Source organism: Salvia hispanica, chromosome 3 (assembly GCF_029641045.1).
Source record: "Salvia hispanica isolate PSC_SH4W2 chromosome 3, Shi_PSC_v1, whole genome shotgun sequence".
NCBI classification, from domain to species: Eukaryota; Viridiplantae; Streptophyta; class Magnoliopsida; order Lamiales; family Lamiaceae; genus Salvia; species Salvia hispanica.
Window position 1 is genome coordinate 54,387,876 of NC_142694.1, and position 15,007 is coordinate 54,402,882.

The 15,007-nt window shown below is 34.2% G+C and overlaps 1 protein-coding gene across 3 annotated transcripts; it reads right to left on the reverse strand.

Moving 5' to 3' along the window:
* Positions 1–2,380: 2,380 nt before the first annotated feature.
* Positions 2,381–9,601, reverse strand: LOC125215409 (oxysterol-binding protein-related protein 2A-like). Of its 3 annotated transcripts, XM_048116814.2 has the most exons (11): positions 8,971–9,593; positions 7,565–7,924; positions 6,444–6,540; positions 5,297–5,736; positions 4,596–4,751; positions 4,290–4,457; positions 4,051–4,191; positions 3,704–3,925; positions 3,482–3,595; positions 2,822–3,009; positions 2,381–2,730 (listed from the first exon to the last, which is right to left on the reverse strand). In XM_048116814.2, exons 1-11 carry the CDS (start codon positions 9,325–9,327, stop codon positions 2,715–2,717), a joined length of 2,259 nt encoding a protein of 752 aa, XP_047972771.1. In that variant the 5' UTR covers positions 9,328–9,593; the 3' UTR covers positions 2,381–2,714. The 3 variants fall into 3 exon arrangements, with proteins under 3 accessions (XP_047972771.1, XP_047972772.1, XP_088924808.1); XM_048116815.2 differs by lacking the exon at positions 2,381–2,730 and having other exon boundaries at positions 2,871–3,009; positions 3,482–3,614; positions 8,971–9,600; XM_089068682.1 differs by lacking the exons at positions 2,381–2,730; positions 2,822–3,009 and having other exon boundaries at positions 3,482–3,631; positions 8,971–9,601.
* Between the last annotated feature and the right edge of the window lie 5,406 nt (positions 9,602–15,007).

A 15,007-nucleotide genomic window follows, 5' to 3' on the forward strand; every position in this document is an offset into this window, starting at 1 on the left:
TACGGAAAACTTTCGGTACGGTATCATACCGTACCGAAAACTACGGTATACCGAAAAATTGGTATTTTCAGTATTTTTTCAGTATGGTAAGTTCGGTATTTCGGTATGTCAGTATTTTTTCCCACCCCTAATATTAACAATTGAACCTTTATTAATGTGGTCTCGAAACTTATTTTGTAAATAGCGGGGAAACGTGCCTTGAATTCTAGTGTCCTGCATGGAAAAATAAAAAATTAATAGTTTTAGATAAATAACTAAAAAGTTGTAATATGATAATAAGTGACATTCATACCACCTGTCATGGAAAATATATTCCAAGGAGATCACATTGGATTTGTCTCCACGTTTAATGAATTCAGAAACACGCATATATCGTACTCGAATGACTTACGAAGTATTGCTAGGCTTTAGATCATTAAGGAAGGTGAATTCTATGGTTTCAACAAATAAATCAAGACAACGAAGAAGTGATTATAATCTTGAAAATGCTATAAATTGATGAACACATAACAAAGAATGGTCGTTATTTTTCTGCAATTGATTAGTGGTTAATTTTTTGAATTCATATTGACCGTCATATTTATTGTGTAATCATCAACATTCAAATATTAAATCCATTCAAATATTTATTGTGTATTAATTGGCTGTGTTTAAATATTACTAATAATATTGTAATTGATAGTTTGTTCATTGGGTTCGTTTGAATTCATTTGAATATAGCGGTCTCACTACAATCACATTCATATATTAGCTGTTACCATAATGAGAGTACAGAGTGGTTACTTTACGTTTATAATTTCACACCTAATATTTCTATAAATTCAAATCTATTATCAGAAGTCACAAGTATTCAAAAACAACCTAAAATTCGCACTGTATATATGTATAGATTCATTTGCATAGGTCAAGTGATAGTAGCGAATGTTGGCGCAATGGCTTGTTCTTAATCTTCATTGCCTTCTCCAACCTTGATGGAATTCTACTACTAGATCCCTTCGTGCTGACGACTTCTGGTGGGTGAACATCTATTTCTTGAGGTACCTCTGCCTCATAAAAGTCCTCTATTAGTTTCTTCTTTTGTGTTGTAGACATTACTATGATTACAAGAACATGTTACACAAATGTGTGCCAATAGTTTGTTGTCTAAATGGACGAATGGAATGGGTATGTTGAGTACAAACTCATCTCACATCTGGAGTCTGATGGACGTTGGAAGGTGTATATAATTCTTGTATAACCCCAATCAGTTTGAGGCCATTTGGGGAGTGATCCAAAAACAAATCCGTTGGACTTCACCCAAAGCGGAAAATATCAAATGTATATTGCAGTCGACAATGGTAAAATATTTTTTTTTCCTATGTAATAAAAATACTACTAGTAGTATTTAATTTCATAAATTAAAAACTCTTTTCCAGAAAACATTATTGTGATGACTTATAAATATATTATCAATAGGTTCAGCCATGGCTTTCTGACATATGAGTGAGAAATACAAAACAGTTTTTGAATATTAAAAAAAATAATTAAGCAATCCAATCTAAAACTGCTAGACCATTACGTAAGCAATAAAACAGAAGCAAGACGAGCAACACGTCATAGTGCTATCCGTTAATCAATATTCACCAATTAAATAGTAGTATATAATTTCTTATAGTACTAAATACAAATGGATCGAGGAGGACAACCATATATATACAATTGATATCAATTAAAACTTTCCCTACGATTTATTAATCAATTTTGATAATTATATTTGTATAATTCACGAAATGATAAGCAATATATTTTACGTGAGTGCCACACTCGTTTAATACATGCATATTTAACGTTGTTTATTTTTTTATTCATTTAATTTGATTTTAATACATTAAAAACTATTATTGCCATTTTGTAATTATATATTTTTCATATAAATAATATTTAAGCAAATAATTTGGGATGTAGATACAATTTTCAAACGTATAGCGGTACAATTGATAATAAAATAAAGGACACGAGGGTGAACGATTAATTGCAGACATCTAGATCGCAATGTTAACCAATGAACATTAATCGTGTTTAGTTTAGAGAATATTCTTCCTAATCTTGAAGCATAATGCAGGTTTGGGGTAATTAATGGTAGTAGGAGTCAATTAATAAGGTCTAGTAAGCTAGATAGCTAGGAGATAATATATGCATGCCTCCAATTATCTACACATAATGGAACACTGGAAGACGAACTTGGCTATAATCGAAGTTTGACTCGTTATTCAAGTTATAAGGAAGAACAAGGATGAACTGATCAGGTATCGCCGTTACCATGCGTTTATTTCTCAGTAACATTATGGAACACTTGCCCTTTTTAATTCATAACACACTTTTTTATATTCTTTCGAGTTGATAGTACAAAATATTGGGCTATTTGATAAAAGCAAAATAATTTAAGTGATGAATGGTTTGTAAATTATTGTACATTATATATATATATATATATATATAGATAGATCTGAATGTTAGGTTTATTAAGAGTAAAAATAACAAATAGCTGCCTTGCCTATAACTAAACGCCGAGCTGATTGGTGGCAGTAAAATGGTAGATATGCATACAAAATCTTGTGAGTTGAAGAATGTCACATTATAAGGTACTGCCTTTGCCTTCACCTTCACCATAATTAGCCAGCCGACTTGGGAGAAAGATTTTATAGGAAGTTTCCATTTGATCAATGAGTATGCTGCTACCAAGCTTTGTCTCTGTCACATGCATAATCAGGATAAAAGTAAATCACCAGAAATACTTCTTTTGCTTTAATCAACTCTAATTCCAACAATGGTAACAACATACCTGTTTTGAGGTTGTGAAGGCTCCAAGGAATTCATGAGGTCTTCGGTTATCTCACCGAAAACATCTGGGCATCCGTTCCATGTCCCCTGTTCTCGTGTTTCCCAGTATCCGCCAATGTAGCGGAAAGGTCCTTCTCCATCTCTTTCGAACCATCTTGGTTTCCAACCATGTTCTTGCAATTTCCTCGACTGCCACCAGTAGAAAAACCATCTAGTTAGTGCCAAGTGCAGCAAAACATTTCTATAAAAATTTTTTTTACTACATCCAGACAAATTAATTTGTCGATTCATTAAAAGATCAACTGATCACACAAGATAAGAAATTGACCATTTTAACAAGAGCAAAGAGTTTAAATACATGGAAGGCTTGGATCATTAAGTAACTGTACCTATATTGGTTGGCAACAAATTATCATATCATTTGCACTGCTCGCAGGTTATGTATCATATGAATAAGAACAATGAGAAGTGCTTCTTACAATATGAACCGGGTTCATTGAACCCGCTGTCCATATTCCAACCACTGAACCAGAGCAGTACTAAAGCATACAATTACTGCAATCGTTTCTCTAGATCCCCTATCGCAGCCTTCCCCAAGATAACAGCCCTCTTGACCCACAAAACTGATTAAATCATTTATAAAAAAAAGAAGCTCGTATACCATTCTTTGTCGTGTTTCCAGACGGAGCTTTTCCTCATTTGCCTTGTCAAATTCCCCATTTTCCAGATGCCGTTGGTCTGGTCTTAGTCTTGAATCTGTGGCAGGGAGCTTCTCCTTCATCCGTCATGAAATACTTGGAATCAGATAGAGCTATATAAGAGAACTAGTGTGCATAAGCGTGAGGAAGAATGAAAAAGGAGCTATCCAATACATCATCTATACCTTTAGTCCCGGTGTCAATTCGTTCAGTGTAATAGCGAAAGAAGTTAGATTATAGCGTGTAAGATTCGAAGGAGGCTTATTTCTTTTCCACAATAAAGATGCCTCAGACCTATCTTTTGCATTGTCAGTTCCTTCACCATTTACAAAATACATGCTATCATCCCACTTTCCAAATAATTGAGCCACTTTTTTCCCCGTGGAATCTTCAACAAAACCATTAACCTGTCGAGTTAGTACATATCTTTATATTATTTGGTCAAAGAATAAAATAACTGTTTCCAAGAAGTAGTGCACACATGTACTACTTATATTAGCTTCATGAACGTAAGAGATGCTGCGAGATTTACCTGGTGAGGATTGCGCTCAAGAATAGACTGCTCCTTGAACTTGAGTTTGCATGAATATTGGCGGTTACCTTGGATATGCATCGTTCCATGGTGGTCGCAGTAGATGTTTCCGAGAATCAGATTGTAGATGCTGGTTGTGACCTGAAAGTAGAAACCATTAAAAAGGAAGTGTTCCATTAACTATTAAGGGGGAAGAGGGAAAGAAAATCCGTCAATGGTTAAAGATGTATATTATGCACCTTGCTCCATTGGAAAGTCTCCCCATCATCAAACTCTAAATGAAGAGTTCCAACAGGATCAACTTGAATAGATCTTCCCCAAAATTTTGATTTAAGGTTTGTGTCACACCAGAATCTCCAACCTTTGCCCTCACAGTGACAAGCAATGACAGTAGGGTGGTGGCTGACCTATATATATCACAACTTGGTCAGCATCAAACAAAGAATTCAAGGGAATGGCCTTCATCTCAAGACTTGACAGAATCATCCTAATATACGAGCATATAATGTAGTGGATTGAATAAAAGTAAAGTCATTAGGTATCACCTTTTCAGAGAAGAAGCGGATTCCTTTTTCTGGATAATCAGCTTCATAAGTTTCACCAAGTAGAGGGTTAAAGGGTTTGCAATTACGGCCTTCTGATGAAGCATATCCCGAAACAGCAAATGCAGCAACATTCAAAATCCTCATAAGACTCTTTCCCTGGAATTGTAATGCCACATTTCATTAATTTATCAGGTGTAATTGAAATTTGTAGGTTAACTCAAACAGTATTTCAGCGTTTATTTCATGGGAAACATGACTGAAACCTTTCAAGTGCAATTCATGCATGAGGTTCACAAGGAAAAACTTCAAAAGCATGGGCTAGAGAATGTATTTTTTTTCAGAAATTTGACTAAATATTAATTATCACAGAAAAGATTGTGGAGAAACATGGTTGGAAAGCTGTAAACAAAGACTGTAGAATTTCTAAAAGAAGAATCTTATACTATAAACTGAAAACATTTTCCAACCCGTAGGGTAACAAAATAATAAGCAACAGCTAAAGAATCTTATAGGATCACTTACTGCCGACTGACAAACACAAATTGTAGTTTGTGAATAAATTATGAGGTCAAAGAGGCAAGTTTAGATCATAGTAAGGAGCAGTTGTTAACTGCAATAGTATGAGAACTAGAAGGCTACTATTAAGTCAATAATTGAATTTGCATCTTATGAAGTAAATGGATTGAAGAAATGGACCATACCGCTTTCCCATGTTCATACGCCTGATCCAAAAGATGAGAGTACTCCAGATCTTCGAAACATTTTTGCAGCGACGAAATTGGTTCGTTAAAATATACAGGGAGGCAAACCCGTGTCAAATCTTTTCCTATGTTATCCTTAATCATAGACCATAGACTAACACCTTTCTCCTTCTCAGCCGGATCCGGTAACTTCTTTCTTCTCTCAACTCTTGGGTATCTAGGATCAGTTACATTCTCCGTTCCATCTGCCTTGCACACACTATCAGTTTGATGTCCCAAACTCATGCCACCATCCATCTGATCTATATCTTTTGATCCAGAACCTGATGTATGCTCAGAAAAATATTCATTTGTGTCAAAGAAGTGAACCTCCTCCTCATCCGATGCTTCATCAAGATCTTGCTTTTCGACATCATCTGAAGATTCAGTAGTGCTCCACTCTGTAACCGAGAACAACATGTCAGAGGATATAGTACAGCTTTCCAACTTAGACAGTCTAACATGTGTACTGTGTAAATCAGGCAATAAACGTACTATTAATGAATCATACATATTGAATAATATGGAACAATTTTCTTGAGAATGAAAAACAGATACATCCTTTGATATATGTGATAATGAAGAGCGAAAATAGATCTATAAATATTGAAGAAGGAATGCATAATTATGCAAAACTGATCATGGACATTTGTGAGATTTTCTCAATTGGCAACTCATCTAGTTAAAGAATTTGGGTACGTCGTCAAATTTATTTAGGACTAAGAAACCTTTTATCATCCCACGATGGAAAATTTCCAAATTCATTTACAAATGTGGATGCCTCCAATGCAAGTTAAAAAATAAACATTCACACCAGAAAGTTCATCACTTAGTTTAATCGCTTTACCAAAAAAAGATTCATCTGTTTCTCAGTTTAATTACTCTCCAAGTGAACAAATCTATATGTTTTCTAGTCACTGAACTTTATATAAATCTCGGTTAGTGCTTTGCTGCAAATTATTTTCTATATAATATAATCTAATGTTGGAAGAAAACAAAAAGTACACCTGAAAGAGTTCCAAGGTGTAACTGAAATAAGATAACATACATAATTTGATATAGTCTCTAACACAAGGGAGAAAAGAAAGTGACGAAGAAATATCTATACCACCATACTTCCGCTGTGCCAGATTTCTGTATTCGTGCTTCATCAATTGATATTCACCATCATTAATCCCGGAGGCTTCAGCTTCAATATTTGCTGCCTGGAAACAAAAATTTGAATAGTTTATATTACTATACTTCCTCTATATGTTTCTGAAACTGAATACTTATAATATACCAAGCTCTGAAAAGTGAAAACCATAAGCCATACTAACAAACCATCCCAGAAAAAAAGTATCAAGTTGCCATATTCTTTGCTTCAATTGCGCATGGATGAGGGAAATATGCGTTCGATCAAATAAGATAGGAGCAGTAGTTGTTATTAACTCATCTTATAATGATTTTTTGGTAATTGTGAAATTAATTGCTTGGAGAAGGGAAATTATTTCCTGGTCTCACTACAAGGCATGTGAATCTACTGATACACAATATTATCCCCAAGAAAATCTGAGAAATAAATGATAGCACTCAAAGAACATTAACTTGATAACCATTCCCCGAAAAGACAACAGAAAAATTTAGTTCATGCCAGACAACTAATGACAATCAGAACTTTCCATCAAGATCAATATATTATTCGCCAAACCCAAATATAACTGTACTTATCACATTAAATCATCAAATTCTACTAACAGTAAGTTTCTAATTGTATTCTTGACTTGGTTGCTCCTTATGGTACAAAAGAGTATAATGCAATTTCTGTCTAGCTACTGTTTACACTTCAAGGGGTTGTTCACTTTTCATAATTAATGGAGTACTACTAAGATAATGTACATGACTAGTATTTTTTATCCTAATTGCTAGGATTTCTCCAATCCTACCCTTTTGAGATATGAATCATGCAAAAGAAATTATTAAGGGCCTTGATATTCAAAGTTCCAATTATCTAAGTAAACATTTAATTAAACTATAGTAGTGTACTATTTAATCTACATAGGCTAAACCTCAAACGTAAGGCCTCTAAAAACAATCCGAATTATGTTCTTTACAACATTCTTAACTGCTCAGCTCAGGACATCATAATCATTCTTTCGATTACCATTAACACATGATGGATTCTAGTGCTAATAGTAAAGTAATGTAGGAGTATGCGCGAAATTGAAGATAAACAAGTGAAATCATCACCTCCAGCTGTCTCAATGTATCGAGCAAATTGGAGCGTTCCTGGCAAAGAAGTTGAAACTGTCCTTGTACACCAGAAAACTCAGATAACACAATCTGCTCACAGTCCTTGACAACCCCCTCACCAACACCCTCCTCGAGCAAACGCAGCTTCAGCCTTTCAGTTGATACCGACAGTTCTCTAGTTAAGAGAGGGGTATTGCCAGTCTGCGGTCTCAGAGAAAAGAGGCTTCTTGTGGAATTCAAAGCCTCTATCCAAGCCACTCTTTCTTTCTTGGAATTTGTCCGCAAATGAAGAGTCTTAGTAGCCGTAAATATGTAAAATCGCCTGTCATCGGACTTGCTCTCTCGAAATGACGAGATCTACAAACAATTTCACAACGAATTCCTTAATGCAATTGTAGTTAGGGGGAGTACTACACCACAAGCATAGTACTTAAAAAGCAAGAAGATATCACCAAATAGCACATTTAAAAGTCACATTACGATTGATTGACAATTAATCAAGAACAAAAAAACAGTTACCTTTGATTGCTAAGTGAGACATATAATGAATTTTGGGCAGACATATAAATAGTGAAAACTTAGTACAAGGAAACAGAGACTTCCCAGAACAGTAAATATACTACGAATTCAAATAAATGTACTCTTTGTTTTTTTCTTTTTCCATTTTTTAATAGACCTGAGCTTGAATCTATTCAGATCTAAAATAATCATGCACTGTAGCAGTAAGAAAGCTGGCTCAAAACAAAATCAAATTTCAAAAACGAAAAACCTATCACCCATCGAAAAGTAAATCTGCCCATTCTCCAAAAAAACATAAACAATAGATGCCCATTCTCCAGAACAGCACTTTTTCCATAAAAAAAAATTAGTAAAATTGAGTAATGAGACGGTAATTGGATAGAGAAAATGGAGGAATTATGCGAGAGGAAGTAATTAATGAGAGAAAAAAAATAAAAAAAAGGGATCCCAAATGTTGATGTGACCAGACAGTAAAAATCAAAGAAACCTAGCCAGGCCTACTATGTGTCTTGTTTTGATGACTCTCACAAAACTCACCTGCTGATGTGAACGACTTTAGATGAACAATCAGTTAATTGGAGATTAAAAAGCATGAAAATCACTTAAATGCAAATGGGCTCAGATATCAAAGCTAATTACGCCTTTTTTTGGTAGCTAGCCGTGAAAGCAAAATTTCTCAAAATATAGCATGATTTACATTCCTAGCAAATTCACGCTGCTCAATTTTTTGCCTCTAGTAGAAAACCCTTTTTCTCTGTACACGCAATAAAAGACAAGCCCTCACTTTCAATTTCTCATCTACCCCATGCCCAAACACAAACACGCATCATTCCACATTTCCTCTCTCTCACTCTCTCTCTCAAACACATCGCATTTGCACCGACCTTCAAATGGACAATGCCCACGGATTTGCCGCGTTTTCTGGTGGCAGCGGCGTCGGAGCCGATGAGGACGACGTCGGGCGATTGGGGGCGGCGCGACTTGGAGTAGGAGAGGACGCCGTTGTCTCTCAATGTGAACCACCTAGATCGCCATCCTTTGCCGTAGTTGGTCCACTTGTAGAGGATCCCGGCGACGCCGCTGCTGGTGCTGGTGCCGACGTCAGATCCTCCGGCATTGGACTCAGATCCGCAATCGATCGCGGAGCCAGTCCTCAGGAGCGTCGGCTCCGGCGAGCCGTCCCCGATCCCGGCGCTCTCGAGCGTTATGCAGCACAGCGGGTGCATCTCCTTCACCCGCATCGCGCCGAAATTGCTCACAATCGATGTGATCTTTGCATCACCAACTCCAATTCGCTATAGCCATTCCACAATTCCTGCACCACATAGCAGCATTAGAAAGTGAGGAGTTTGGATTGTGTGTATGTCACTAATGTGTGGCAATCGAGAAATTGGGAAGAGAGAGAGAGAGAGAGAGAGAAAGGAGCTCTGAAACTGAGGGATTCTTTTAGAGAGAGAGAGAGAGAATAGAAAAGAAGTGTGTTGAATTGAATTCATAAACAAGGGAAGGGTGGTGGGAAAATGACACCAAAAAATAGAGTAATAGTTAAAGGGGTTTGGCTTTGCTTGTGTGAGAATATATACTATAAATATAATGAGTAAAATTGAATTGTAGACAAGAAGTGAAATTGTAGTATGTATGTTTATACGTGCGCACATTTATTTCAACGAAGTGAGACTTTTATTGAGTGGATTATTGAAATCTAGTGTTCTATCATATGTGTGATTATTGTGGTGGTTATAAGCGTCATCATTATTATCATGGAATCTGCTGTGGAAATGTGCTGTCATTTTAGTTTGGATAAATACTGTCTTCTACATTACCAAATTTTCAATTTTTAGTTTTGCAATTTTCTCATGCGAAACTGAAAAAATGGTGAAAAGGAACTTAAGTTGAAGGAAATAGAAAAATGTGCAATAATAAAAGAAAATAAAAATAAAAAAAGAGGTGGTGGGCCTGATTCCCAATGTTGTGCCACCAAAGCAAAGCATCATCCCTCCCACAGCGGCGCATTGCTACACGAGATCGTGATCCGGAGATCTCGGAGGAATTCCATTTCCTTACCACACCGTCGCAATTTCAAATTAAACGGTGTACTCGTCTTCGCTCCTTGACGCCAATATGGATGCCCGGTAACGGTGTACTCGTCTGCATTCCTTGACGCCAATATGGATACCCGGTCACAAGATCTGTGTTCACTTTGGTGCTCGATGAATAATTCACCTGTTCATAAAAAATAATTTTCTCTATTCATTTGTATATCTCACTTTAATCCGGCACGAGTGTATTTAGTATTGAGATTTACAAATTAAAAGAAAGATGCATGGTATACATAATCCTAGTAATTTTATGTCATCGTAGAGTGTCCATAAAAATTAATTAATTTTTACTTATAATAGTACTATCCCATTAAAAATGAAACGTTTTCTAAAATAGAAATAACTTTATCTCTATTTTTTTCTCTCTTTTACTTTACTCTCTCTTCTTTAACTCATAAAACAACACTACATAAAATTATGTGCCGAAAAACAAATGTTTCATATTTATTGGGACGGGGGAATATATTATAATGTACCAACTTATTTATTCTTTCTATGACATGTATGCCACTATTACTATCTCCACTGGAGTATATTATTAACACCAACCACTTTGATAAAACTTGTGGCCGTTTTTATGAGAACATTGTTTAGGGGCAGATAGAGTATTAAAATAATTAATTTAGTAATTGAGACACGGTATCTAATTGATGCACATGTGAAAAAAAATGACATTATTTTTGTTAATCTAGTTGCATTGCTCTATAATTTAAATTCTCCCCATAAATGTAAAGAAAATGAGTACGACGATGTGTCACATTTTGATAGGATATATGATCATATACTATTCTAAGATATGCAAAATCTTATATGAACTATTATATGGGGTTGAAAAATATGTAAAGTCATGTCATATATAGTCTTCCTTTCCAAGATTGAATGTTGATGTGCTATTTCTTTTTTAAAAAATTAATTCAACATTAATAACGAACAAAGTTGTCGATTTCTATGTGTAATTGCGCAAATGGCTCGCTCTATGTGCATGATCATATTGTTTTTTTTTTCTTATTAAACTACTTACTGTACAAATAAGTTTTTTTTTTGTGGAGTTATTGAAGGTACGTCGTGACTAACTTTGATCAAATTATCGGAAGATTTTTTCTAATTATCAAGCGATTACTGTAAAATAGGTAGTAGTATGAAGTATTTTTTTTTTTGAAGAATAGTATGAAGTATTATATTTATGCATTCTACTACTAGTTAATTTAATCTGCTACACATATAGGGTTTCAGAAAATACCTACTTGCAAACTGTTTGAAGAGGTTGTCGGTTTTGGACTCTAGCTCTGATCATTTGAACTGTTTGATGCTGAATTGGGTTTTGATGCTAACAAGTCTATAGAAAATAATGATAAAAAAGTCACCACTGTGAAGCACTAAAAGTGTTGCTCGGTTGCTCCCTACTCTATGTACTATATCTATATGGGGTATAATTTGGGCTTCTGTGTTACTAATTCAATGTATGACTATTTTTCTGTTGTTCCAATTAATGTGATTTAATAAAAATAAGTTTGGCTTAAAAATTTTATTTGTTATGAAAATAAGTGTAGATACTGTATGAAATTTTCTATTTGACGAGGGATCGAATAGAAAATAAAGGGGCTTATAATTCTGTATTCTCTCGGCAGATTATTATGAAGAACGTCTCTAATCGTCTGGAAGATCCATAGCCGCTGCAAAGTAATTCTGCCTTTCAATTCGTTATGGATCAAGGTATGCTTCCGCTCTACAGTTTATGCTCATTCTTTGTTGTTCTTGGTTAATCATCATAGAACGCTTTATGTAATTGTTCAATCAATTATTCCCAACATAATTTTCCTAAATTATGGAGTAATTTATATGATGATGATATCATCCTTAAGATAATAAAATAATTATAATATCCCCTCAAGAGATATCAAAGGGATATATTCATTCTAATTCTTATATACAAAAGCAGGACGAAGCTACATTTCCAGCATTTTCAACATTTTCTATATATATATAGGGATGTGATCATATCATAACCCATATTTATGGTGATAACCTAATAACTCTCATTTTATGGACAAAAAATATCATTTTATGGAATAAAAGTATCATTTTATGCATGCTGAAAAAATATCATTTTATCGTGTATAAATATCATTTTTAGTAAAAATGATACTTTTGACCCATAAAATGATAGGGTTATTAGGTTATCACATAAATATGAGTTATGATATGATCACACCCCTATATATATTATACATTTATTATAGCAAAAGTATGGCATTGCTAGTGCAGATGATCCCATTATTCATTTTAGAGCATCACCAACGCTAGAGGCCGGGCCGCAAATTGCGAGTCTCAGCCCGGGATCAGGGTTAGACGGAGGAGAGTCACGGCCTGGGCCGGTCCCAGGGCCGCTCCCGGGGTCCGGCCCGGCTCAGGGTTACGCACGACGGGACGGGCCGCAAACCCCCAATTTTATTTATTTATCTATTTATTTTTTATTTTTTATTTTTTTGCGTATTCATACCAATTTCTTCAACATTCTTCCACCAATTTCTCCATTTCTATCCTCTAAATTATTTCAATATTATTTCTAAGACTTGTAAAGTTTATTTTCTAGGTCTTAATAACTTTTTTTTTCTAGGATTTGTAAAAAAATTTTATAGGATTTGTAATTTTCTTTTTTCGACTGAACAATGAATTTTTCCAGTTTTAATTGTTCGGCATTTTTTATTTCATGTGTAAAATAGGTTGAAATTGTGAATAGTGCAATTTAATAGTTGTGGTCTGGGATGAGACCTGCAGGGTTAAAGTAGCTATGGCCCGAGACTCACATTTAGAGGAATAATGACGTGAAGGGGACTTGGAGCCTGAATTGGGGATGGGGTTGGGGATACCCTTAACTCTTGAGGTTCTGGTTTTGATCCTTCTCAAGGCATTCAGCTATTAATTTCTTTCGTATTTTTTTTTCGTTTTTTTACATTTTTTAATGTTTCTCGATATCTCTTTTTTGTTTTATGCTTTTTTTTTTATATAAATATTTTTTAATGGTTCTCGATATCTCGATAAACCCTTTTATTGTTTTTCATTTATTTTTATATTCTTTGCATTTTTCTTTTATTATATTTTTTCCTACTATTATATTATTCATAAAATCTATTGTTTTATACGGTACTATTTAATATTTTGAATACTAGTTACTATTATTATTAAATGTAATACTATTATACATGTAAAAACATAATATATCTTTGGTTTATATTTTTATCATCTTATTAAGTTTTACATGAAGTTGTATAATTAAAGATTGCGTAGGAAAATTTATTAAAAGAACATTGTAAGATTTTTCAAATTAATCATCAATTTCTTATCTTCTCACTATAATAAAACAATACTTTTAGCGACAAAAATTTCTGTGGGTAATTCCTATTTTTTATCGGTAATTTGCATGTCGGTAATTTTTGAGTTGACCACTACGGTCATTCACTCAGTCATTTTGACGTAACACTATTAGCCGTTGGTTATCACCGAGGGATTGCCCATTGTCGATAATTCTGTCAGTAATTCACCCTTTTTGTAGTGTCTATTGTCAGTGTTGCAAATATTTTCGGCAATACTGACGCTATACAATACTCCCTCCGTCCCCCATTAGAAGTCACACTTCCGTTTCTGTACTCGTTTTATAAAAATGATACTCCCTCCGTCCTGGAGTATTAGACTCACTTCTTTTGGGCACATGATTTAAGGAATTGATATTTAAATAGTTAAAGTGAAGAGAGTAAAGTATGAGAGAGGAAAAAGTAGGGGAGAGGAGAGAGAAAAAAGTAGGTGGAGAATAAAATAAGATAGATGCTTTTTGCTAAAAAAAGAAATGAGTCTAATATGTTGGGACATCTCAAAAAGGAAAGTTGTTTAATACCTTGGGACGGAGGGAGTAATAAATAGTTAAAGTGGAGAAATGGTAAAGTAGGAGAGAGAATAATGTAAACAAGACTTTTCTCTATATTATTCTCTCTTATTTTACCATTTCTCCACTTTAACTATTTATTACTATCATTTTTATAAAACGAGTGCAGAAACGGAAGTGTGACTCCTAACAGGGGACGAATGGAGTAATTGATAACATCGACTTGGACCCCTTATCGTCTAAATCTTGGCTTCGACAAGTCTATTAACGTTAGACAGATTATATAGTAAAATACTTTTCGCATTTGTATTTTCGTAATTAATTCTCTATCATTCATGATATCGAATACAGTCTCCTATTTTTACATGATTACCCAAATTCGTCAAATATGAAATTTAAATATAGTAGATTTCTCTTCTCCTTTTTCGATTATAACTTCATACTTACTAGATTTTACTCCAAAGTTAGATATGGTACATGAGTGAATTGTCGAGAAACATCATCATTATCTGTGAGTCATAAATCGTTTGTCGGACATGTATGTGATTTTTTTCAAATGTAGCTTTTGCAATTATTATTACTATAACATTTTTGTGATCAAGCTCTCACATGTTACATCAGGTCAAAAACTGATATACGGAGTAGCATATGTATGTAAAAATTAATATTAATGGATTTACATAGTTATTTCTTTAAAAATACTTTAATGGTACTAAGATAAGAAATTAATGTACACCCGAAATATAGGAGTCATCAATTTCATTAAAAAACTTAAAATCAAAATATATTAATTGCAATTAGGAGTACTTATACATCCTATATTAATTAATTGATCAATTTAGCAATTTCTTAGCATTAATTAATAAAATGATCTGGACCCAATTCTTATTAATGAACGATTAATTCACTAAAATATTACTCCGTATTTGTTGATTATCAAGT

Coding starts and splice junctions, on each gene's coding strand:
- LOC125215409 (XM_048116814.2), bottom strand. CDS start 9,327: ATGCGGGTGAAGGAGATGCACCCGCTGTGCTGCATAACGCTCGAGAGC. Junction 6,541..7,564: donor ATACATTGAGACAGCTGGAG/GTGATGATTTCA, acceptor TTTTGTTTCCAG/GCAGCAAATATTGAAGCTGA. Junction 3,926..4,050: donor TTGAGCGCAATCCTCACCAG/GTAAATCTCGCA, acceptor CTAACTCGACAG/GTTAATGGTTTTGTTGAAGA.